Source organism: Vanessa atalanta, chromosome 15 (assembly GCF_905147765.1).
Source record: "Vanessa atalanta chromosome 15, ilVanAtal1.2, whole genome shotgun sequence".
Classification (NCBI taxonomy): Eukaryota; Metazoa; Arthropoda; class Insecta; order Lepidoptera; family Nymphalidae; genus Vanessa; species Vanessa atalanta.
The window spans coordinates 5,713,086-5,740,154 of NC_061885.1; the positions used below are offsets into that span (position 1 = coordinate 5,713,086).

The 27,069-nt window shown below is 32.4% G+C and overlaps 2 protein-coding genes across 5 annotated transcripts; one reads left to right on the plus strand and one right to left on the minus strand.

The window, feature by feature from the left end:
• Positions 1 to 288: 288 nt before the first annotated feature.
• On the minus strand, positions 289 to 6,993 carry LOC125069142 (cAMP-dependent protein kinase type I regulatory subunit). Of its 2 annotated transcripts, none has more exons than XM_047678529.1 (7): positions 6,709 to 6,993; positions 4,926 to 5,087; positions 3,256 to 3,456; positions 2,228 to 2,447; positions 1,673 to 1,795; positions 947 to 1,115; positions 289 to 768 (listed from the first exon to the last, which is right to left on the minus strand). In XM_047678529.1, exons 1-7 carry the CDS (start codon positions 6,868 to 6,870, stop codon positions 684 to 686), a joined length of 1,122 nt encoding a protein of 373 aa, XP_047534485.1. In that variant the 5' UTR covers positions 6,871 to 6,993; the 3' UTR covers positions 289 to 683. The 2 variants fall into 2 exon arrangements, with proteins under 2 accessions (XP_047534485.1, XP_047534487.1); XM_047678531.1 differs by lacking the exon at positions 6,709 to 6,993 and adding an exon at positions 6,329 to 6,590.
• A 1,049-nt stretch (positions 6,994 to 8,042) lies between these two features.
• LOC125069597 (nucleoprotein TPR-like) lies at positions 8,043 to 26,134 on the plus strand. Of its 3 annotated transcripts, none has more exons than XM_047679147.1 (14): positions 8,043 to 8,258; positions 10,373 to 15,265; positions 15,358 to 15,560; positions 16,443 to 16,532; positions 16,706 to 16,844; positions 17,003 to 17,310; positions 18,348 to 18,476; positions 18,697 to 18,801; positions 18,962 to 19,115; positions 19,489 to 19,588; positions 19,858 to 20,021; positions 22,822 to 22,922; positions 24,083 to 24,209; positions 25,164 to 26,134. In XM_047679147.1, exons 1-14 carry the CDS (start codon positions 8,081 to 8,083, stop codon positions 25,244 to 25,246), a joined length of 6,774 nt encoding a protein of 2,257 aa, XP_047535103.1. In that variant the 5' UTR covers positions 8,043 to 8,080; the 3' UTR covers positions 25,247 to 26,134. The 3 variants fall into 3 exon arrangements, with proteins under 3 accessions (XP_047535103.1, XP_047535102.1, XP_047535101.1); XM_047679146.1 differs by having other exon boundaries at positions 15,352 to 15,560; positions 17,003 to 17,304; positions 25,164 to 26,130; XM_047679145.1 differs by having other exon boundaries at positions 15,352 to 15,560; positions 25,164 to 26,128.
• Positions 26,135 to 27,069: the final 935 nt, after the last annotated feature.

The window sequence follows — 27,069 nt, forward strand, 5'->3', positions numbered from 1 at the left end:
TTTGGTGAAATATGTTTTTCAATTATTTGAAGACACCATCGGAAAAAAAAACTTGGAATTACATGTATACATGTAATTTAAAATTTTACTGCCAGGAAATATTTTAGAAAAAAATAACTTTGGATATGGCAAAACAAAACTTTATTTATAACATAAAATCAATAATAATTTAACACTATTGTTTGATATATATATATATATTGAAATTCTTGATATTTAATGAAAAATACTAAAATCATTTAATTAGAATCTTTTTGTATCTACAATAAAATTAAGTCAAATGCTTATAAATAATATGATTTGATGGCCAAACTATATTGAACATATATTAATAACTAAATAACAGTGACAATAAATATTTTTAAGTCTATTTTGTTAAGATTTAATAAAGATAGCTCCCATTGAATAGAGTACCGCAAAAACAAATGCAACATCTAAATTAATCATAATATTATTTTATGTTAAAAAATAAGCAATATTACTTTTAACTTATACCTAGTGAGAGTTATCTTGATATTCGAAGTAGTGCAAAACATAGAAATAGAATTGTGTCCACCTATTTTATTTACACAAATATTTTTTATTTATTCCAACATTATGTTTTATAATTAGTATAACAATTTTATTCATTTCTGTTGGATAATTTAGGTTTATCTTTATACATTATTTTTATTAATAAAAAGTTAAACCGATAGAGAAACAAAACTGTTGTACTGTGCAATATTTCGTTTAAGGATGTCAGCACAGAGACCCAAAACTCGTTCAAACCTGTAAAACATGAAATTTTATTAAAATACTTTCATCGTCACTCTTATTAGGAAAAATATTCTATTATTTGTTTGAAAATATTACAAGAAAATATAACTATCTTTTGCGAAACCAATCATGAAAATTATTAATAAAGCCGCTCGTAAGATGATGACTCGGAAGACTCAGAAGACTGTACCTCGCGCGATCCAGCTTGACGCACTTGAGCGGGCCGGCGGCGCGCACGGTGGCGGCGCGCGGCCGGTCCAGCAGCAGCGCGATCTCCCCGAAGTAGTCGGACGGGCCGAGCCGCCCCACCTCCACCGCGTCCCCGCCCGCACCGCGCTGCTGCAGCACCACCGCGGTGCCTGTCGACGTTCGACGTTAAAACAGTTGTAGACTGACAGAAGCGAAACGGCTATTTTTAATGTTTAACCGACTTAAAAAATAGGAATTCCTCGATTATCTTTTTTAAATGATATGATGGAGCTAGTGTCGACGATGGCCGTAAATTTCGAGGTATTAGAAGAAAATAAAAGATGTCAAAAAGCAGGTCTATTTATAGTATCATCTGAAATGACGACTCGAATTGTTCGTAAGAACCAACTTGAATAAAATAAATTTGATTTAGTTATAGCTGTTATGAATTAATTTGTTTGTCAAGCATAATTTTAAGAGAAGCCAGTACACAGATTGGCAATGATTCGCATGTTTACAGAGGAGTAACTGGGTAAATAAATGAACTTTGCGTAATAGGGAAAACGAGAGCTCGTGCGCTTGGTACATGCGCCTCAGGTAACCATATTGATTACACTGGCAGGGCTACGCCACCGCATTTTCGAGGTTCAAATCGAGCATTTACTATTGTGTGGACGCTTGTATACACGGTATGATCTAGTAATCGGCGAGGGAGATATAATATTACCTTCAACGATGATGTAGAAGTCGTTACCGGGCTCACCCTGTCGCACGATCGTTTCTCCTTCGTTGAACGACACCGGCTCCAGCGCATCGGCCACGGTGAGACGCTCCCACTTCTCTAGACTCTCTGAAACATAGGGTAACCCCATACTTATTATGAATTATTAACAATGGAATTTCGATATAAAACTAGTTTGTTAGTTATAGAATAGAGATGTTCTATATTATGCTTATATAGATAACACAGCCATAGCCATAGCCAGGCTGATACATTTTGGTTTGGGTGCTTTCTAAGCTAACACTGTTCAAACTATAATGTGTACACGACATATGCTAATAAATACAAGCTGCAACATATTTTCTACTCGAACTTAATATTTTAAGAGTGAAAGTGAGCATTATTTTTAAAATGCTTTTATGTTATAACTACTCAACCAATCATCATCTGGTATACACGTTCTTAGAGGTACAGAAAAGAACATAGGGACTAACCTAACCTAACACGTGAGTTTACTATCAATAAGATTACTTATCCGTTTGTTAAAACATCGGAACCGACCTAGAATAGAGACACGCGATAGGAACTCGTCGTACATGCGGCGCTTCCTGATGGTGGAGCCCATAAGTATGCGGCGGTAGGAGTCGCGGTCCAGCCCCCACAGCTTGAGCGGAGAGCGCGCGCGCACGGTGGCGGCGCGCGGCGTGCCGTAGATCAGCGCCAGCTCGCCGAAGCTGCCGCCCTCGCCGATCGTCGTCACCACCTCGCCGTTCACCAGCACCTGGCGGTCGGACTCGAATTATCAATTCTGATTACAAAGCCGCCCGCCGCGTCTGTCTATCTAAATGCGATAAGCTCAAAGACTTCTGATTGGTTTTTGATACAATTTTCCCCACGTTCACGATGCGTTTATATAGGTTCAAGTATATAATTAATTAGGCTATTTTGTAAGTGGACTGAAATGTTTACCTGACTCGAATCGAAATTTTGCGGAAGGTCATTTTATTTTATGTGATATGTGCATAAAATAAGACAAATATTAATGATTGTTAGTATGGAATCACATAAGTATCGCCAAAATTTCACTTACATAACCACATAGAAAGTGATATAGACTGTATGATAAGTTTCCTCGAAAATTATCTTAAATAGAAAAATCTTATATTATTATTAACTGTAACTTGACGTTTCCGTTTAGGTCGCAGTCAATGCAAAAGCACGCAAAAGTCATGCCCTCATCTCAGGTCCCAAAAGGTTTTTATGGCACATTTAATGGAAATTATCAATTGTATAAATGCAAAAGCCTCTGTGCAAGCTCCTCTGGGAAGGCACCTCCACCATTCATCACATATTCTACCACTATACAGTATTAGTTAGTATTTATGTGTTCCGCTTTGAGGGTTGAGTGAGACAGTCTTATTACAAGCACGAGGGACATCACATCTTAGTTTCCAAACTTGATGACGCATTGGGTTAATTACAGCGCCAACGTTTAAATGTATTGTTGATCACCTACCTACCTACAGTAGGCTAAATTTCTCGTCTATCCACCTATATAAGAAATAAGAATAAATTAAATAAGCACTCACCTCAACTTCACCAGAATCGATTATGTAGAAATTGTCCCCCTCGTCCCCTTGCCTTATGACAGTTTCTCCTTGCAGACATTGTACTGGAAACATGGCGTCGAACATATCCGCGCGTTCTGATTCATCTAAGTGTGTAAATAACACGTTAGATGCTATCGCTCGGGATAGCGCTCCCATAGTTTTGTAATCTTTTGGCACCACCTATGTAAAAAATAAAATATAATTAGCACAAACACGAATAACAGCCTGTAAATGTCCCACTAATGGGTCAAGGCCTTCTCTTCTTTTAAGAAACGTTGGATGATTGGAGCCTATTAGCCTTACACGGAGCTGAGATGGTGAATACCATGTATATTCAGATACATTTGAAAGTTTCTATAGGACGTTTTCCTTTACTGCCGAGTATGAGATGAATTACTTTATATTTTTAAAACGTTATATTTTTAATATGATGCACATTTTTTACTGATTCGAAAAGTGTATTATGCATTATGCCAATCTCTCATTGTATACTGCATCTCATGTTGGGGTAATGTAGCGACTGAACTGAACTGAAGCCCCAAGAAATTGCTCAACGCGCTATCTTAAAAGAGGCAACTTTACGGCCACAACTATATCTAACCAACTTGTTGTATTCAAATTATGGTGTTCTTAGTGACCGTTATGTTTCACTTTTATTTAATTAACAATCTTTTACTTTATTTAAGATATTCACATAAAACTAAAGTTTCCTAATATAGTTTGTAATTATCTAGTCGATATTTCTGATGAATTTCGATTAATTAGACTTTCGTGGAGGACTGATTATCTTCAACACAGGTTAATGAATTCATTTATTTAGGATTGCCAGTTTGATGATTGACCTGATCTATATTTCATTTATTGACTATTTTATTATAATATACAGATCTATATTGTCTTATATCAACCACATGATTTTTCAGAGATATTTTTGGTTATTACTGTATATTTCATGATGATATAAACAGCTTTGATTATCTTTTTAAAGTTTAGGTTATCTAATTCAATTATCTTGGAATTATGATAGTAGTTATGATACTAATTAGTCTTAAATTATATTAGCATTTATCTTGATAAAATCCACATGCTGTTACAACGAGATGTAGTGAGCGAGAAAAGGAGCGTTAACAAAGAAGTTCTAAGATTTATTATTCAAAATGCAAATGCAAAATCGTAGCCCCAGTTGTGATTTTAATAGTATGTATGTAAGGATGTTTCTGCATTCTACTACCAGAGTTATTTCACACGATTGACTTTCTATCACTGATTTTAATTTCATCTAGTATGTCATCATTTATACATAACCAAGAGTTACATTATTTCAATTTTATTATGTATGGTCTGCACACTCCATATTGGTAATGACACTATACTAGATAAGTTTATGAGATTTAAACTAAACAATTTAATTTGTTTTAATAGTCAGTTGGTAATGGGCAATACAGACAATACACAATAATCTTGACCAGTTATTTTATTTTAATCTCCTCAGACCAATTCGCTAAAATGACAGTATTTATTATAACATATAAATGTTCAGTTATTATTATTGGGATGATAATCCAATACTTTTGAATTTCAAATTGGTTATATTAGTCATCAATCAGAGTTTTCCAAACATAAATAAACTATATATTGTCCATGCTTACCTTTTTAACATAGCTTGTTGCATCTTCCTCTGTAACTGGTTCAGCACTAATGCCTCCACGTCTGCGTGGTAACTGCCCACCAGGCACAGGCAAAGGTGATAATTCACCATCTGCCTCTCCTTCGGAAGTTGCCGCTGCCGCTGCTGCAGCTTTCACTTGCTCCTTAAAATACACATGAAATACATAGAGGAACTGGACCGTTTGAAGTGTTTTGCAAGTGACTTGTCACAACAGAGAAAGTGTTTTCTAATTATCACACCAACTAAAATTCTGTATCTCGCTTATATACTGTTGAAGTTCTCTTAAAATTATACATCATAGTGAGTTCAAAATGCTTAATTATGAGAAAATAATATTAGAAGCATTAAAGGATTCTAAAGTAACTTTGCCTTATATATTAAACTATTTGCACTCTATTATTTTAATTTATTTTAACATTATTTATGAACATAGTGTGATAAAAGTACACAATAAACATTATAATATAGTGTAATTAAAACTAATTTATTTCAATGCCAATTATTTAAATTTTCAAGACACTTCCTGAAAAAAAGCAGTTTAAGAATAAATACTTTAAAATTTAGTCGAAAGGCATAATAATTAAACATAAATGTATAGTAATTCATTTTTATATTTGTTAAATTAAATAATATACATATTATATATATTAATATGGTAATCAAATTATGACCATTAGAAATTGTAGTGTAATGGGAAAATATTCTACATATTTATTACAAAATAAACATACAACTCTATTTTAATGAATTATGATATATTGCATTAAAATATTAATCATATTTCCTACATTTAAAGTTCCTATACATATTATGTAATTTATTTTTTTGTGAATGAATATAGATATAAAACAAAGCTACAGTTCTTTTTTTACTTAATTATTAATTAAATTTATGTAACAAATACTTTTTTGATAAGTAGGTAGTACTTTACAATTAATATGTTATTAACAAATATTTTTATATATTTTTCCAATTATCAGTAATTAACTATATGAAAACATAAAACTAAAGTGTAAAAACAGAATTCTTTCTGTTCTATTTTTATCTGGTGGGTGACCTTCATAAAATTATGTGTTTTACCTTAGTCTTATAGACTTTCTTATACAATATATGTTTAAGAATATAATTGATATGCCAAGGGGTGCACATGGGCCAGAAGACACCATGGTCAAAAGCAAATCAAAGTAATGTAACATTAAAATAAATAACTTAGTTGTAAATATAGTATTTGATTATATATTTATTGAATAGTTTGTCAATAAGCAATGAGAAAAAATGCAGCAGTTATAATAGAAGGTATCACATAAACAGTAACTATTTCATTCATTAATCCTTCGGTTTTAAGGCTACTGTATAAGTAAGCTATGCTCTATATTATCTTACCATTTTAGAAAATCTCCTTTAACTCATTCAAAGAATATAAAAATTTAATACTTCTATCGAAACCAATATGAATATTATAAGAATGTTAACAGAATTATCACGATAGGTTAGGCACGCGAAATTTTCCTACGAAAACAGTAAAAGTTACGCAGTTATTAAATATAGGTTTAAGATAATATTTATAGTCTAAATAGATCACATCTCGAGAATCTTGCGCGTTTCTATTTTGAGTTCGCTGTCACTTCAAGTATCAAATGATCAAATCTTTGGGTCCATAACACTAACGATTGAATAAAATTAATTATTTAATGTTATATATAAGTACTTTAATAACAATTGCTACTTGAAACGTTTATTGTTTATATTAAAACTGCACTTACTCTTTCTAACTTTTGAAAATATTGCCTTAAAAAGACTATAGGATTCTCAGGCTTATGCAAGCAAAGTTGAACGATGCATTCTTTTAACAGTAATTGTATATTATGGTTTTGTATATAGTTTTCACACTGTTGTAAACATTGTTCTTCCTCAATTGAGTCCATTTCTGTTTCATTTGGAAATTAGGAAATGGATACTATATTTATTATTTGAGCAGAATACAGATAAGATCATAAATTTTGCAATTAATATAATAAGCAAAGAGAATATAATGTGTTGGATCTATAGGGTATACATACACTATACATATACAGTATTCAAAGCAATAACAATTGCATATGTGTTACCCATAAACATAATAATTATTGAAAAACATTTCTATTTTTATGTGTATATTTATAATATGCCAACTTAAACCATATTTATACACAAATTAAGCACATTTTATCAGAACATTTATGAAAAATATAATATTTAGAACGATGCCCAGATGGTTTTGTGCGTTTAATTTTACTTCTCATTTTATCTAAATCATCAATAGTCTCATAAAAATTATTATATGACTTTGTTATTAGATTTCTAACCAAAACTAGATTTTATATTGCGAAACAAACTTTTTTATGTACATAATTAACATTTCATTGACGGTACTCTTAATCAATAACTTATTGTATCTACTGAATTTTCTAACAACTTTTAGGAATTTTATAATCATATGTAGGTTATCTTTCTAGGCTAGAATTCTGTTTTATTTTCTTCGTAAAATTCTAGTCTGTGAAACTTTATCTTCCTTTCTATAACTAATAAACGTAACTATATAATCGTGGGCGTTATGATTTTGTTAACACGTAGTAATGCACTGAACTCCTTCGAAGTGTGTATGAATAACGGTCATTATTAGTTATTCGGCCTATTTATAATAAATAATTTAACATGATTAGAGGGTAATGCAAGACGAACACAGTTAATAACTAATCTAAAGTAAAAAAAAAAAAAAAACAACAATGTATAGATTGTGGTCGTGATTAGTGCTAAGAAGTGGTTGTAATAATTTTAAATAAATTAAAAAAAAGTACATAATCCATCTCTCTCTGAGAATATCTGATGGAAGATTTGTATATAATCAGACTGCTTTCCACCAAGCCCTACAACGAAGTCTTACCATAATTATTACCTATGTAAATAATAAAGATGCGTTATTTAATCGCAAAATGTTAATGTTCATAATCAAAACATAAAGATTCCTTATTAAATACTTTTTTTTCTTTTTCGAATTAAATTATCTTCATTAAAACGTTGGCAACTTGGCAGCTGGCAACACCAATGAATACAATTTTCTGAGTTTCTGCTTTGTACTCATGTTCTGCAAGAAAAATGGAAGCCGTGAATGTGGAAGCCGGTGGAACAAATCACTTAAACAATGTTTTATCAGAAAATGAAATCGCAGATATACCAAACACCATTGCAGATAAAATTAATGCATATATTGACCAAAAGTTTGAAGAATATTTGACCTCCAAAGCTTTATGCGAAACTAGTAAATCACAAATAGGTAAGTGCCGGTCTATTGATGCATTATAAAATACCTTTCTATGATACACTACGCTGTAAATTTATAAGTTAAATACATCAAAATTGTATTCGGGCGTAATGCGAGTTTGTTTTTCATTTTATAGTAGGAATAAATATTATTACTGTAGCTATACTTCTACGTGTATGCCGCTGATTAAATAATAAAATATTAAAAAATTGACAATTTTTATATATGAAAAACTTTATTTTACATAAATAAATTACTGCCCTTGATTATTTATATATTTTTTTAAACTACCTTACGCTTCACTCTTACTACACAGCTATGTTGCAAAGACTGTCATGTATTAGAATTTGTATTAACAATCAACAGTTGAATTTTTGTAAAAATAACGATAAGTAGACACAATTACCATTCCCATAGTTATTAAATTTTGTATTTGATTTTGTTATATTATATAAATAATAAAGAAGTTTGGAAATAGTATTCATTGCTTTTCATGCAGGATTTATAAATGTAATTCTATGTATGATTATAACAAGTATATGTTACATTGATATAAAAGAGTAACTAGGTATTGAGTTTCTTGTTCTTAAACTTCTGAACTATGGTATCTTCAAATAATTGATATCCATATAACATTAGTCTTGTAAAAATTACGATTTAAAAAGAACTCGTAATAGCCAACTTAAAGAAATTTTGGTTATTTAAATTTAAATTTTCACTTACTATGTCTATATAAAGTAATAAGTAAATATATTAATTACCAAACAAAACTAGTCATTTTTATAATTAATTAATTATTTTTTATTTTGAGATTTGTGTAATAATACTACACATTAATTAGTTCTAAGCTTATTCTCTACTATTTTTTGGTGGTGTACAATACAGTAAATAAATATTTTTCATTAAATGCTCATTATGTGTGGTTGTTATTTTAAATTTATGCTTTTCACACTTCATTCACTTCAATTCAACTAACTTTTAACTATGTTGAACACATAAAATATGTCCTTGATATTTAAATAGCATATTAAATGATTTTACTGGGAACTAATGATTTTCTGCCATTCATACTCATTTAAAGTATTTTCATCACATCACTTGTAAAATAAAAAAAAAAAAATCTTAACCAATAATAAAGCTATATTCTCACACCTGTTTAAATAAATTTATATACATATATTTTTTATTAAAAAAAATCTTATCTAAAACAATGTTAAAGTTAGGTTATAACATGATATTTCAATGCTTAATGTAGTGAATGAAGTGCAGTAGCATCGAATGCAGTATGACAATAATGAGTTGTAATTAAGTGCCAAGGCTTACCAAAATCTTGACAGTTAATTAAAATTAAACTTTTACTAAGTATTTTTTTCTTTGATAAATATATTTATATCATTTCTGCGATAGGCATTCCATTTTTAATTTTTTATGTTAAACTATTACCATCTGTTTATGTTAGATATTCATAGCGCTTTGCATTGCTTCTTTTAATTTGTGATTTTATAATTGGTTAATGGGTATTAGCACTTAGTGATTTAAAATATTATAAATGATGTAAATATTTACAGATGTACAGATTTTTTTTTCCCACCAATATAGAATAATACAGATACTATTAGAGTGACAGTTTTGTTACTGAGAAAACAATTCATTACTCCAAATTTGTAAGACACAAACTGAAGTGACAAATAAATATGAAGTACCCGAGTAACCAATGAGTGTACTCTATATGCAGTATGCTAGCTGGATACTGCCTAAATAAAATTTAACTATGATGCTCAACAGTGATACACTAATCAAGTTTGAATTCAGTTTCTGAATGATAAATTTATTAATCTGACTAAATACTGAAAATTAATTTGTTTTCTAATCGATCATTGGCTAATAATGACTGATGACCTTTCAGACTAAAGCAATATTAGTTAATCAAACTTTGAATACAATTTGGAGATTAATGTAATGTAATTGATATATAATTCTTATTTATTTCAAGCTTACGCTTAATTTAAAGCAATCTTACTATGCTAACATAACAGATGCAATTCCTGCTATAATTTGTTTATTTGGATAGTTTTTAACACCAAGGCAAGTGTAGCGCGAAGCATTAATGAAATATTTGTTTGCAGATGAAAAAATTGCAGTCGCCGGTACCACTATTCGTGAATACAAAACTCAGTATGAAGAAGCTGCTAAAAAACTTTTGGCAGCTGAAGAAACAATTGAACAGCTTGAAAAACAAGTTGGATCTCTTAATAATGAATTGAAACAAGCCCAAGATAAAATTTCTCGTCTAGAAAATGAAGTTTTAACCTTCAAACGTTCTAGAGATTCAGCTGTTGATGAAAGAAATGACTTGACAAGAATATTACAAAGACGTGATGCCGAGATTGAAAGGCTCACTGCCACTGAAACATCATTATCACAGCAACTTCGCGCTGCTATCGATTCTAAATGTGAAGCATTAGCATTAAATGATGAGATACAAAACAAAGAATTAACCTTACAATACCGGGAAAAACGGTTAGAACAAGAGCGGGTACTGCTTAATTCTCAAATAACTTCATTAAGTGAAGAAGTCAATAGACTTACTTCCGAATTACAAACAATGCGATTAAATAACACTAGCAGATTGGTAAGCTTAGAGACACAACTTACTGAAAAACTTGAAGAATTAAATGTAGCAAATGAGACTATAGAACAATTAAACGAAATTCGAAAGAATTTAAATAATCGTGCTGAAAATCTGACACAACGTTTAATGGAACAGCGAGAGATAGAAAATAAAATGTCTGAAAACTACAAAAAAGAATTAGATGCAAAAACCAAACTGGCTGATTTGTTTAAAACTATGAATGATGATGCAGAAGCAAAAACTACTGAGTTAACTGAAGGTATTGCTGAATTGCAAAAGTTATTAAATGAAGCCACTGAAAAATACGGAGAGTTAGAAACAAAATATAAACAGAGTGAAATGGACCATGAAGAAATTTTAGAGAAAAAAAATGAAATAATTGCTTCATTAAAGCATGAATTAGAAAATGCTAATGATCTACTTAAGGCTGCATCGGCTCAAAAATTAGAAACCGCTCTTAGTGATATAGCACCATCTGCAGCTATTGCAAGTAAATTGTTAAAGTCAGGTATGTCTTTAACTCAAGTTTATTCACAGTTAGTAAAAGTGACCGAAGACTTAAATGAAGAAAAAGAGCAGAATCGGCGTCTTGATGCGACTATCAATAAAATAGTACAAGAATTAGAAGATAAAGTTCCTATGTTACATAAACAGAAAGCAGACTATGAAGTAGCAGTTGAAGCTAATACTGCTTTATCACAACAAATGGAAAATTTGGTGTTTGAAAATAATAGATTGAGAGAAGATTATGAGGAAAGTTCGAAAATAGCTAACCATTTCACTAGGGAAAACAATAGACTAAAAGGTGAATTGGCTGACTTAGGACGGCAAGTTTGTTTCTTACTAAAAGAGATAGAGCATAACCGAGGAGAACTTCTTAATGGAGATCATGATTTATCGCACAATACATCAAATCCTGGAAATTCGTCTGATTTAAATTGTTCCCGAGTCATATCTAAAACATTAGTCACATTTGGAGATATTCAAGAGCTGCAGAGTAATAACCAGAAGCTTTTAAGAATGATTCGTGAATTAACAGATAAACAAGAGGAGCTTGAAAGACACAAAGAAGAATTTGAAAGTGGTGAAATGGAAAATAAAATTGAAACCCTAAAGCAAAGGGTTACAGAATTAACGGAGGCACAGGAAAGACAAACAAAAATGGTAAATGGGCTCATCCGACAACGTGATATGTTTAAAAAACTGTATCACGACCATATGAAAGGTAAACGCCTCGAAACGTCGTCTCTCTATGACACTTCTGATATTGAAAAGGGTGAATCATACGCCATGGATACAACACCAGACAATACCCAAAAACCGGTGAATGTCGATATTTCATCTTTTGAAGCGAAGTATAGAGAAACTGAAAAACAACTTGAATTATTAAAGGAAGAACACAAGACTTATAAAGAAGAGAAACTTACTACTGAGAGAATGTTATTCGAACAAATTGACAATATGAGACAAGAAATTGCTAAACTGACAGCTGCCAATAGTAAATGCGCTTCAACATCAGAATATAATAATGAAAGATTAAAAATATTACAAACAAATGTAACAACTTACAAAAAACAGATTTCCTCACTAGAGGAGAAAAATAAAGCCTACAATGCTACAATTGCCAAACATGAAGTTTCTTTGCAACATTTGAGAGATGAAGTATTAAATTCACAAGGAAAACTAGCAGCTGCAGAAATTCAGCTTGAGAACTTAAAGCTAGAAAATAAATTATTGAAAGACGCTGAGTTGAGATTACAAACGGAAAAAGAGATATTTAACCGAGAGAGACAAGGACAATCTTTACTATTAAAAAATTTAGAATTAATAAAAGCAAGCTTAGAACGTGTTGAAGTAGAAAATCGTGCTAGAATAGAAACAAGATTAGATGAAGCCACTCGGGAATGTGCAGCTCTTCGAAGGAGGCTACAAGAGGAGCAAGACAGGTTTAGAGAGCTAGCATCTCATTTAGAACTACAAACTGAAACTGCTAAATCACGCATGCAAGAAGAGAAAGATGCTGCAGATGCCATGAGGAACGAAATTCAACAATTGAGGGAAGATTATGCTGAAAAAAGTAAGAGCAACGAAGAATTGACAAAAAGACTCAAAATAGCTCTAGACCCTAACACGGATGGATCGCTTGATGTTGTTAAAAAAGTAAAAGATTTAGAGCATAAATTGGTCAACAAAGATATAGAGATAAAATCACTTATTGAACAACTGAATTCTGCTAAAGAACATATCAAGCAATATTGTGACATTTCTGAAAGTGCCGAGAAGGAATTAAGAATTCTTAATGAGGAATATGAAAAATACAAATTGGAAACAGAATTGAAACTAACTGAAAATAGTAAAAAAATTCAACAACTTGAAGATAAATGTTCTGAATTAGAAGCAGAGCTGTTACTACATGCGAATGGAGAATATACCAATGCAAATACTTCTTTGAAAAATGAATTAATAGCTGCTCAAGAAGAATTAAAGAATGCATTAAATAGCTTTGATACTTGTAAAACAGAGCTTGACGTTGCACGATCTGAAATTACTAATTTATCAGCAGCTGTTCAAAAAGCAGAAGAAAAGTACACTCACGAAATGATATTACATTCTACAGACATTCAAACATTATCACAAGTAAAAGATGAGTTATCCAAAGCACAAAATCAATTAAACGAAATTGTAGCTATGAAAAATAGTACTATAGAAAAAATGGAAACAGAACGATTGTCATGGATAGAAAGAGAAAAAATTCTTACAGCTGAAAATGAGCAGCTGGTTCAGCGTTTTAAAGATTTAAATAGTCAAAACTCTTTATTGCATGACCAAATTCAGGCACTTGGAACACAATTATCCGTGTCTCATGCTTCTAGATCTCGTTCTGAAAGTATGAATGAATCTGCTAATGATTCAAATATGAATATATCTGTCAACGAGGAAGACGGTAAGTCCTCAGAACAACTGTTCCAAATAGTTAAATTCTTACGGAAGGAAAAAGATATCACTATTGCCAAATTCGATATCCTTCAAGCTGAAACTATGAGATTGAGATCCCAGTTAGAAATTACTGAAAAACAATTGGATGATTGCAAATTAACTTTAGCTTCCGAAAGAGAAAAGTCTGAAGTAAGTATGGTAACGGTTAATAAACAATCTGATATTTTAAGAAAAATTGAGACATTAAATGCGTTGCTAGACAGCAATAAAATTTTGCGTGAAGAACGTGACACTTTAACTCAACGTGTTGAAGAATTAACAACTAATATTAAATCTTTGGAAGATCAATTATCTCCATTACAGGACGTAATGTCAGACTTAACATCTAAAAATGAAACATTACAATCTGAAAATACTTCATTAAAGGCTGATTGTGCAAGATGGAGAACAAGAGTCAATGCATTAGTTGAACGTGCCAATAAAACTAGCCCTGAAGATTGGAAACGACTACAAAATGAACGAGAAACTCTTGCCAAAATGTTAACAAATGAAAAAGAAAATCTTAAAAAAGTTAACGAAGAATTGGGTGCTCTTAAAGTAGAAAAATCTAAGCTGGAAGAACAATATAGTCTTCTTTCCCGACAACAAAATATCTTGATGGAAGAAAACAAAAAGTTGCAAGAGGAACTACAAGTGCTCAAAGATGATATGTCACGGCTGACAGAAGAATTAACAAAAGTTAAATCGGAATACAGTTCTGCTACCGATATCAATACTAAGTTAACCGAAGATCTTTCTAGTAAAGAAGTTTCTCTTAATGATATCAAGAATAAAGAGATGCAGATCCGAAAGATTGCTAAAAAATATAAGGCTCAGTATGAGGAACTAGTAAAAACAGTTGAAGAAGAGAAGAAAAAGAATGAAGGTGAAGCTGCTGCAGCTAGTGCATTATTAGTTGAAGGTAATAAAAAAATTGAAGATCAGCTGAATGAACTTCAAGCTCAGCTAGCATTAGAAAAAGCAAACAATGAAAAACTGAAACAAGAACTTGAAACACTAAAAACTGCTAATATGGATAAAGAAGAAAAGGCAAAGCAAGTTTTAAAGCAAGCTAAAAGTAAAATAGTTCAATTAACGGAATTGAAGAATACACTTAGCCGTGAATTAGATGAATCACGTAACAAAATTGGGACTATTGAACAGAGTACTCGTGACGAGCAAGATGCTAGGTTAGAACTTATAAAATCACAATATGAAGGACGTCTAACACGTTTAGAGAAGGAACGTGGAGAAGCCCAAGCAGAAAGAAATAGAGAAGTTGAATCTCTTATGCAAAAAGTTAACATTCTACAAAGACAATTAGCTAATCAAGCATCAGCATCCAAGCAACAAGCCACAACTGAGAAAACTACTACGGATCCCCCAACGGCTAATATTAAACCAATGGCCGGTAAGTCTCTGTTATATTTTTTATATTAAGTAAATATTAAACCATTAATTTCTTAAGTATCTAATAAAAACTTATGATCCTATAAGGTGTAGCACAGCAAAGTGTTTCGGCAAGTCGGCGCGGCGGAGAGACGCCATTAGCTTCAATCCGACCTATGGCACAAGTAGGTCCTACAGCCCCACACGACGCACATAGTACTGAGTACATGCCTGCATCCTCGTCGCGACCACTTCCTAGATCTGCCATAGCGTCTACCGCTTCCGCTGCTTCTGTCGCGCCGCCAGAGTCTACTCAGGTACAATTTATTAATTTATTCAAGAAATCATTTATAGATCGTTTAGAATTCGCGTTATTTTGTAAAGTAAATGCTTAAGATATTTTTAAATTTTAAGTGAAACTTAAACTAAAAACTCACAATAATTCACCAAGCGCATAAAATTAAACATTTCGATTTTTAATTGCTGTTGTTATTATTTTATGGAATAGTATGTTGTGGTATGGTTTTTGATAGATAATATTTTTAATACTACTTCTAATCTACTTGGTGGTAGGGCTGTGCAAGCCCGTCTGGGTAGGTACCACCCACTCATTAGATTTTTTGATTAGTTCCCAAGCTTGGTAGTGCATTGATGATGTAAGGAATGGTTAATATTTCTTACAACGCCATTATATATGGGCGGTGGTGATCACTTACCATTTGGTGGCCCATTTGCTCGTCCGCCTACGGATATCATAAAAAATAATAATAATTACATAATAAGTACCAACAATCGTTGTTTTTATGAGTATGAATATATAAATTGTAATAGTTTTTTGTGGCTAATTTGATGTTAGTTGGGATTTAAAGTGATATGAAATGATCAAATATCCTTGTTTTGGATTTAAATTACCATAAAAAAATCTTTACACTCTTAATGTCAATGTCCTCTCAATCATTTCTCATTACAACGGCTAAAAAAAAGATATTAATTGTATTGCATTATTAATTACAGACCAAAACATGAAAGCTTTTATTTTAATTTCCCTTACCTAGGCATGTTGTATGAGATAACTGTAATATGGCATAAAACCAACAGCCAATCAGTCATTAAAGAGTATCAAATCGAATCAAATTAATGTATAGAAATACAGCATTTAAAAAAATAGAACGAACTTTATGATTTTTTACCTTTTACAGGATATGGATACAAGTGAAGTCGGAATGGGCAGTTCGGGGTCTAGTGATAGTACAGCACAGTCTTCTTCACATTCCCAAGCACCACAACAGGTTCTTACTATAAAAATAATAATAATAAATAAAGCACATTAGCTGCTTTCAACAATATCATTATAACAATAAAAATAGCAGTATTATGGAAATGTATACATTTAAATTGTTGCTTCGTGATTAATATATTTAAATTCAATGAAATTTGACTAATATACAAAAATGTCAAATAGGCGGTGGCCCTAGTAATGCCCCGTATAGAGCAACCGACTGGTGCCAGCTCAGGCTCCGTAGTCACTCCATCTGCCAGTTCTGCAGCTCCGGGGGTCACCAGCGCTGCGCCACAACCGGCACTTACACAGCAACTCACTGGTGCGTATTTATTTCATCGTTAGTCTAATGAAATTTCTAAGTTGTCGGTCTTTCCTATTATAACAGACATTTGCCAGAAGGTCTTCATAAAAAAATAAAGTACTACGTTTTATAATAATGCTAAATCATATTTAATATTTGTCGTATTTTGAAATAAGGAGCCGTAAGTGCGAGCCCGACCTCCGCATCGACGGCAAGCGGTCAAACTTCGGGTGTGAGCACGTCGCACGCTGCGCCCTTAGTCAGTACGTCGCACGCAGCGCCCGGCGTGAGCACGTCACAAACGACCCCCGGCGTGACTACCACGCACACGACACCCGGCGTGAGCACGTCGCACGCGGCGCCCGGTGTGAGCACGTCGCACGCGCTCCCGGGAGTCAGCACGTCGCACGCGCCGCCCGACGCGCGCCCGCCAAAACGCCGTCTGCAACAGCGACCCGTGACTGCGAAGCGAACGAGGGTACAGGTGTGAAATATATTTAGCAGATCAGGGTTCAATGTTCTTGAATCTCGGATTCCCGGGTCGAGATAATAAACAGTCTTATTGTCACTGGAATTCTCAGTATACTTAATTCATAGGTACACCTATATATATTATAGTGGGTTGGTAGATATACCCGTTGCTAATATTTTCTTAGTTAAGGTCAAAATTTCGCAGAAATATTTTCCAATTGTGCCTTGTGATCAGTATGTTTTTTTTACATTTATTTAGACTATTTATTCACTAACTTAAAATAATCTTAGTGAAATAAAAATACATTTGATCTTGATCGCACTTCCAAAATTAGTGTTGTTACGGTACCTACAAAAATCTCCAATGGATAAAAGTTACCTTGTCGTATAAAACCATAAATACAATATTTTAGGCGTATTTATTATCGTATAGCATTAATTAATATTAATCACAAATGAAGTATTGTACGCGTATAAAATAACAATACTATTTTTTGTTAAAGTTAAATTACAACCTTACAACTGAGATGTGCTGCAAGGTGAACGTTTGTCGCTTTGCTCCGTTTAGCTACACACAATTTGCGAACTATGGTAACAGAACATGACTTAAAATTAACATAATTATTTCCTGTAGAGAAATTTGTATCGATCGACGAAGGATTCCGCGAATTAAAAAAAAAAATTAAATATAAATTATACGACCTGCATTTTGAAGTCGCTCCAATTTTTAAATGTTTATTGTTGTATATTACTCATGAAATAAGTTTTGTTTGTTTATTTCGGCCTAACAAAAAAACTACTAATTCTATTAATATGCAACTATCATGTTAATTTAAGTTATAGTTTCAGGTTGGACGTAGGCTAGCTTACTATGTTGCATATTATTTTTGTTATATTTTAGATCGATTTAATGTTTACATCTCATTTATCAAAAATAAAAGACAAAATATTGATTTTACCCATACGAAGTCGGGGCAGGCTTGCTAGTTAATATAATATAATAACGGCTTCAGTTATTAACAACTATTTATTTAAATAAAACTTCGACAGGGTTTCGAGCGTTCGGTAGAGGTGGAATATCAGGTGCCAACTTCGTCGCGCTGTGATCAAGACGATGAAGGTGTAATTGTAGTAGATTCTGAGGAGGACGACGAGCGATGCACCGGCACTATGTATAGGGTAAAACAAAAATATACAAATGACAAGACAAAGACTTTTAACTATATGTTGAGCTTTTTTGGCTAGGTTGTAAGACTTGATTGATATGTAAATTAAATCTGCATTCAGATTAGTTACTGCATTTGCTCACTCTTATAAAAACGTTACAATATAAAGTCATACATATGAATTATATAAAAGGTTTACATATGAAATCGAAAGTTAAAGGGAATATTTTTAGGAGGGAGAGGAAGATGAAGAAGATATGGAGGAAGAACAGGATGTAGAAGGTGGTGAAGAGGAGGAAGAAGTTGAAGGGGACGATGGAGAAAATATCGTTCGCCAGGTATTCTTCTTAAACCACGTGAATTATTCCGCTTTTGCTAAGTTTTTGTCAGTATAACGCATCGTCTGCACTAGTGAGCGACGAACTGCGGTACAATATTAATTAAGCCTGGGCATAAAAGTATTTGTCTGGACCCTCAATGTACCTCTATGCGACATAGGATTCGCCGGCTCAGAGCCCCGAGGCGGGCGGCGTGGCCGACGAGGGCGAGGAGGGTGAGCTGGGCGACAGTGGCTCGGGCGCCGCGGCTGAGCCCGACAGCGAGCCCGCGCCCGCGCACCAGCAGATGGAGGCCATCAGCAGCGGCACCGAGCGTAGGTTTCATGTTCTTAGTGCAAGATACTATTGATAGTTTATACCACTTATTTATTAATACTGTTGGAACAATTAGAACATATGAACTTATATCATCGATCAAGTTAAATACGCTTTTCGTAAGTAAATTATTCATATTGACTGTCCAAAGTTTAAACGATTATATCAATAAAACTGGACCACAAGCCGTCCCTAGAATCCATGTTTAAATCTTATTTAAATAATAGTAGTAAAATTTTTGATTAAGTTTATTAATTTAATTGCGACATGGATTGGAAATGTTTTTTTTTTTTCTGGGATAAGATCGTAGCTATCACTCATATTTTATTCAACTGTCTAAGTATTTCTGTTCAACATAATTTTAACTTTCAGCAAGTGGAGCTTTATCGTTAGGTGGGAACGGTGGCGACGATGGCGACGACAGCATAGTTCCTTCCACTCCAACGCTATACGTCCCTAGACGAAATGACGGGTACGAATATTTATTTACTGTGATTATAAAATATAACTGATAAAAAAACCTTTATAACCGATAAAAAAAATTCTAATAAAACCATCGACTCTCAATTTCAAGATAAATATTTTATCTTGAAATAGAGAGTCGAGTAGAGTAATTACTTATTATTGATTGAATGTAATTTAGTATTTCTTAGATATAATATTAGGTGGAGTAAGACATATTTAGTTCTCGTTGATGATTAACAAAAAAAATATGTTAAAATACTTGTTCGTTCGCGGTAGGTTCGGCGAAGCGGTGGTGTCGCCGGTGGGCGGCGCGGGTGCGGAGGGCGCGGGCGCAACGGGGGCGCGCTTCACGTTCGCGGAGGCGGGCGGCGCCGCGTCGCACCACGACACGCACGCCGACCTCGCCGCTGCGCTGCCGCCGCCGCACGCACACCACACGCGTTCGTACCGATTCCTTCTTATACGCGCGTCTATACTGGCGAGCTATATTTACGATCTGACTGACGATACGACTGAGTTATCGACAAAAGTTACATCCTGGATCTTGTGATAATTTATGAGAAATTGAATGGATGGATTAAATTTTTTAAAGTTGGCGTAAATGTATTAAGATCCGACGATGACGGGACGATGTGTTTCATTCAATACTAGTTTCCTTACCGATCAATTTCCCAGATTTAGTGCAATTCATATTCCTTGATATTTTGAGGATTTATTGTGATGTAAAATACACTGTTATTAATTTTTATCACTACCCAAAGAAAACTATACTAAGAACGGCTCATTTCATATTTGGTATTGTCTATACCAAATTAAAACATTACAACTTTACTTATAAATGTTGTTCAGGACTCAATTCAATAATGATAGAAATAAAGAAATAGCTGTTTAAGAGCGTAGTTTGTAAGCGTGGGAATTTAATTTAGAACACACACATAGGTACTTTCCAATAATACAGTTGCATTATGCAGTGTATCGTACGCATCCCCGGACAGAATTAGTTGCTTGTTTTGAGTGCAACAAATAAATTAAATTTTCATTGCGCGTTCATAACGTAGGATTTATTAAAATACATTTAATTACGAGTAATGTATTAGCTATAAGGTTGTCACTCGCAAACACAATTATAAATTATTTGTTAGCATAGGGTGCGTTCAGAGTGCATTAAGATGCTTAATATACATTATGATTTTTATTGTTTCAACCGCATTTGTCTAACTAAACAATTAATATTTTCTGGATATTTTAAGGTTGGAAGGCATACCGAATTAGGGCGTAAAGAACATAAATTTTATAAATAAAAATAGGTAAATATTAATCAAATATTTTTTTTAACAAACAAAAAACTAAAGACAAAATACTTTTTCTTGGTTAAACAAGTCTTTATTATTAAAAATTTAATTACGTATTTTTATGAAATAATTCAATTAAAATTATTTTATATTACACAAAAATCAGGGCCGGTGGGCCGTTGACGGTATCTGGTCATGAAAGGTACTAAGTATAGCATCAATACACAATGGAATGTATATCAACCGTTTTTTCTTAGCACTATGCACTATTTTAATAAAGCATTTAAATAATTAGAAATTAACCAGATGAACTAAACGACATGAGTAATGGTATGAGTTGGCGTTTGTTTTAAATTTCGAATTTAGAGAAAAAAATAAGCAGGATAGTGCAAACATTACATTACATTCAGGTATATTCAGGTATTCACTATGTTTATTCTTACAATTTTGTACTTTTAATTCGACATTAGGGGAAAGAGGTTACCCTTCGTACACTTTTTAGATTTGATTTTCTTACTATGTGATTAATTATCGCATTTACCTAGTTTATGTACTTAAGTGTAACAAATATATTATAGTTTGTTACAAAAAGTCCAAAACTATTATAAAAAATTAAAAATTATCAATTGCATCAAACGACACTCGCGCCCCACCCTTATGCTAACTTATCTATGTGTGCGTAGACGTTTCGCGAAATTATAAGACTCGGCTCGAAATAAAAACTGACGTGCTCTCACCTTGACTGAACTGGACTGAAAATTTATTGACAGAAATGTCGAATAATAAGTCAAAACCGTGAAATTATTTTCTCCATACTAAATAGTATGGACGACGAAAGCCAAAAAGTAAGCAATATTTAAATAAAAATTACTATAATATTGTGTGATATAATAGAAATTGAACATGGTGAATTTATTATTTACACTTTTGTGTCCCCATTTAACCAAAAATACATGTATAAACTAGCCGCTAAATAGCTTAAAAATGTTAATAGAAAAGGTCGATTTCAGTATTTGGAGTGATGTTGACGATGAATTTACTAAGTTATTGATATATATTTTATAAATATGATGCGGTGAAACTTGAGATTTATCTATTCACATACTGAATGTATTTTTTTATCCATAATCAATGCTCCAGTTTTAAGATATTTTGAAAATAGAAAGCGCTATTTTAGCGTTCCGCAAGAACTGTCCTCTTAACAAATTACTCGCTTAATAACTTTTAAACCCAACATGTACCAAATTGAAACCAGAGCATACATTTTTCATTTATCAATTTGGATATACATATTTGTTTCTGTATCTATGTTCCTCGATAGCATCGCCAATTGTAAACCGATTTTGATTACATATTTCCATATAATATGTCTCTTAAAAACTGACATCAAAATAATTAATAAAACTATTTAACTACTAATATCTTAGATATTAATTAGTATATATTTGGCTCTATATAAATAAGAAGAAATGATTCCACCACTGAGGGTGGACAGCAGCTCTGTCTCAATTGAACAGCTGTGTCTTATAAGCGTGCTTGTAGCAGCTTGGTGGAACCAGATGCAAATAATAAAAACTGTACCCTAAATCTTCTCTATCTATATTAATAATTTCGTACAGGTCTACGATTATCCCGAAAGAAACCTGTCCGCAATATTATAGTAAAAAATAATGATTATTCAGTTGACAACATATATCCACAAAATTCGTATAATCGAGATATTTCTATACTAAATCCATAAAATTCAAAGACATTTAGTTCAACGGGCGGCCATGTTTGACATTTACGATTGCGGTCAGTAAACGTGTTCCAAATAATAATTTAGTAAATTCAATGGAAACTTATCCACAATAAATTATGAATTAATGATAAACCACATTTGTTTAGTTTTATTTATTTTACCCGAGCGAAGCCGGATTTTCAACAAGTATATATTTTTTTTACACAGGAAGTGAAGGCGGTGAAAATCGTGAATGGGAAGAATCCCGCGGAGAGGAAGAAGCCGCCGCCGTCAGTTCACAGGGAAGCGAACCATCGTCGCCTCATCAGGTGAGCCTAGCTTTATCTTTTCAATGATCGTAATAAGTTGTTCGGTTCGTGTCGTGTTTTGCCATTATATCTGATCGCAATTCTTCTTTAGGAGTGGCTGCCGTAAACGAAATAAATCAGGAAGACATCAGGAATAACTTTACCTGATAATTATTTTTACATACAACATTTTACCACTTTCGAATATGTACCATTTACTCGTTGGATTTAAAAGAATTGCTAAAAAAAATCTAATCGAAACAATATTATGTCACCCATACTCATTGCTAATGTTAGAGTCATTAAGATAAGTGCTTAACACTGAAGGTGAAGAGGTGTCAAATAGGTAAAACTATTGTAATACTTTTTTATTGTGATAAAAATTAATGTTATTGAATCACACTAGTACCTAGAATTAAGCCTGTTAAAATAGAACACACCTTGATAGATTGATAGAGTCATTTTTTTTTACATTAGCAGCCTGTAAATTTCCCACTGCTGGGCTAAGGCCTCCTCTCCCTTTGAGGAGAAGTTTAGGAGCATATTCCACCACGCTGCTCTAATGCGTGTTGGTGGAATACACATGTGGCAGAATTTCGTTGAAATTAGCCACATGCAGGTTTCCTCACGATGTTTTCCTTCACCGCCGAGCACGAGATGAATTATAAATACAAATTAAGCACATGAAATTCAGTGGTAGCCTGCCTGATAGAGTCAGTGATAATTATTTCATGAAGACGAGAAGTAAAGATAAACTTATAATGCCAAATTTCCAACTCCTCAAAGTCAAAAAATCCGTTTCGGTATTCGTTTCTATTATAAAATTAGATATTTTTAACCTTGCTGATTTATAAATTTGAATCATTTCTTCAAAAAAAAAGTAAATTAGGCATATTATTCAACACAAGATAATATAGATGATAAAATAGCATGGAGCTAATACTTGTTGACTTTCAACTGTACAAGTTATATAATTGGCTATTATAACAAAGATTTACTCATAAACATTATTTACCGAGTGTTTAGTTAACAACTGATTTTTCTCTTTCTGTCATCATTGATTTGAAATTACAATGAGACAACCTCCTTTAGTCATACATACCTTATATAACATTTATCGGTTCTGTTTAATCAAGAATTTTAGAAAATAGGTAATAAATAATAATAACTGTGACTCTTAGGTGGCAGAAGAAGGTCGCGAGGCGGAGGCGAGCGCAGCGCCGCGTCGCGCCGCTCCCGCACCCGCGCCCGCGCCCGTCGCGCCGCACACGCCGCACTCGCCGCACCAGCGCTGGATGCGCGCCGCCGGTACTATCGATCACATTAAATATTATCGTACACTAAAAACCCATTCACCAAGCCTCGGAGCATGATATGAGTCAGATGTGGTTTGAAAATATTTTGAAACCATAGCAGACTAAATACAGTAAAATTTCAGCATATACCTTACTTTGTTTATACTTACTATATAAATATATATGTTTACTTTATATCGGACTTCAGAGGAGAAAGAATCTTCGATGTGAGAGAAATGTGTCTTAAGGGTAAGTTTTCTTAAGGCATTAGGTAACTAAATAAATAAATACCGGAAGAGATGGCGTCTCATTAATTATTGAAGATTCGAGAAACATTAAGTTAACTATTAAGGCTTGTCTAAGGAATTCTACTTAAAGTTACATACCTGAGAACCGTCTGCAACGCTGAATACCTGTAATTTTAAGAGTCACACCTGTATGTTCCATTGGAATAAATCCAAATAAGATATTAGTGATTTCCGTTTCGCTGGGTTGCATAGAAGCTCTTAATTATTACTCTTATATAATCAGGGCAATATCACACATTATCATAATTTAAGCAATATGATAAATAATTAAATACACTATTAACAGATGCATTTAATCCTTAAGTATGTTTCTCATAATTTTGTAACACACGTATTATTCGTATATAATGAAACTCCTTTATGTCCACAAATATCGCAATAAACAATGATATCAGTCATTAAACCATCGAGAAATATATTGTCTGTCTGTTGTGAATGCATCGCGCTAAAAAGAAATGGATCTAATAATCATCGCATTTTATATGAAATTTGTAAAACAGACACTACCATAATTCATGTATACAGTGCTACTACATTTTACAGATATGATAATTATCAAACCCACCAAATTACTTTTTATATAAATACCCCATAAATTCATTGTCAAAGCTAATGTATTTTATATGTGTAAAGAAATCATGTTAATTAATATTCATCAGACAGTGAAAGCGGGACGCGAGGCCGCGGCATGCGATCACGAGGGCGGCCGCCACGAAGATCACACAACTACTCTAGATTCTAAGTAAACACGGTGTATTCGGTAGTATTATGTTATGTCTAGTTAAATGTGCTAAGAATATTACGACTTTTTTCATACTATCATATTAATGTCAACATTTTTAAATCAGGCCAAATAATGTCATTTTCGCAATGATTAATATAACTTTCCAATTATTGATAAGGGACTGGTGTGTAGTAATCTTTATACACGTCATTTTGATGTCTTAAGGGCTGATTTTTTAATTGCCACTTTATGTAAAGAATTCGATTGTAATCTTAACAATTTTATTCTTCTATTAAAGAACACATAAAGTTAAAAAATCGGTCCTAAATTAAAATCTTTTTCGAATACAATTACTTAGTTAAACGAAGAATTGTGGAAGAGTTTGGTTTAAAACTAAAATACTTTCAGTGTTGTGTTGAATAAGTGTCTACTTAGTCATTAAGTCAACAATTCCATATTTTAATTATTAATATTATATAATTGTCATTAATATAGATTTAATGAATAAAGTAAACAAATCTACAAAGGTATTTTATTTATTACAGTAAGTTCCTTCATTATTGCGTCGTATAATATATGTATAATTGTAAATTAACAACTGGAGTCATAGTCGACCAATGAACAGTCATGTAAGAATTTGCACTATACAAATAATTGCAAAGCACATTTAAAAACATGAACAATTTAAATAACCTTATTTAATACGCAAATAAACATTGAAAACAAAATCATTTCTTATCTAATCTTAATTAATGATACGCAAACATAACCAAGATTATTCAGTCACCTTTAAATTAGTTCGTTAAAACGTCTTTTTATGATATAAAAAAGTGTATTTCCTATCTGTAAATTTATAATCACTTATTTAATGATATTTCCCAGGATTCATGAGGTTAAAGTGTTATGCTTTATTATTTGTTTTTCATATTACACTTTTTTTCATTTCGACTGTCATATTCATATTAAGATATATAATATATTATAAAGTTATTTAAGTTCATTGTAATGCAGTGTAATAAAATAATAATTATTGCTAATATTAGTCTGATTCGTTAAAACAATCATATTAATAATTAGCGCCAAATAATGTAAATACATGTGCTAAATTTAATATATAGTATTAAATATATATACCAGTAAGATCGTTGTTTTCATTAATCTCAAAGTAAATTAAACAAGTTTTCAGTTTTAATATAAACGTTGCGACTTGAAAATCCCTATGCTGAAAGTTTCATAGCTACAAATATTACATGCAGGAACCAAATCTAGCACATCTCAGCTACAAAATCGATTGTAGGGTAGGAATGCCGCATGCGTAATAATAATAAAAAAACTTGAAGTCCTGGTCAATGCCGGATAAAAATTAGTTATTAATAATTTAATATTAGTATTTCATTGTTTAATCATACTATAACTCAAACAAAAGAAGTTGGTATTGTAAAACAAAATATTTCACAAAAGAATATCAGCCGTGAATATACTCAACCGTATTGTTAGGTACTTATTTACCTAGCCGTTGTTTCCAAGGTCACACTCGGTATCGAAGTTTTATTTTTATTTACCTGTACATAATGATACCTCATTTATCAGCAACAGGTTTTTCCTTAAAACTCTACTGATAATGTTTTGTAGAAATGAAAATGAAACAATTAGTTTTATATATTGATCCAACTACGATATATAAATAGTAATAAATATTACATATAAATATTCTTTCAAAAGAATTTTAATATTTTGTTGAATTATTGATCAAGAAATAAATACTTATTTCTTTGTATCTACAATCAAAAACGAGTACTACTTAAAATAATTGGAGTAGGAATAATAATAAATGTAAGATA

Excerpts from the sequence above, each read along its gene's own strand:
- LOC125069597 (XM_047679145.1), top strand. The coding sequence starts at position 8,081 with ATGGAAGCCGTGAATGTGGAAGCCGGTGGAACAAATCACTTAAACAAT. Across the intron at positions 16,533-16,705 it reads ATTCCCAAGCACCACAACAG|GCGGTGGCCCTAGTAATGCC; the intron begins GTTCTTACTATA and ends AATGTCAAATAG. Across the intron at positions 19,116-19,488 it reads CATCAGCAGCGGCACCGAGC|CAAGTGGAGCTTTATCGTTA; the intron begins GTAGGTTTCATG and ends TTTAACTTTCAG.
- LOC125069142 (XM_047678529.1), bottom strand. The coding sequence starts at position 6,870 with ATGGACTCAATTGAGGAAGAACAATGTTTACAACAGTGTGAAAACTAT. Across the intron at positions 5,088-6,708 it reads ATTTTCAAAAGTTAGAAAGA|GAGCAAGTGAAAGCTGCAGC; the intron begins GTAAGTGCAGTT and ends GTGTATTTTAAG. Across the intron at positions 1,796-2,227 it reads ATCGCGTGTCTCTATTCTAG|AGAGTCTAGAGAAGTGGGAG; the intron begins GTCGGTTCCGAT and ends CCTATGTTTCAG.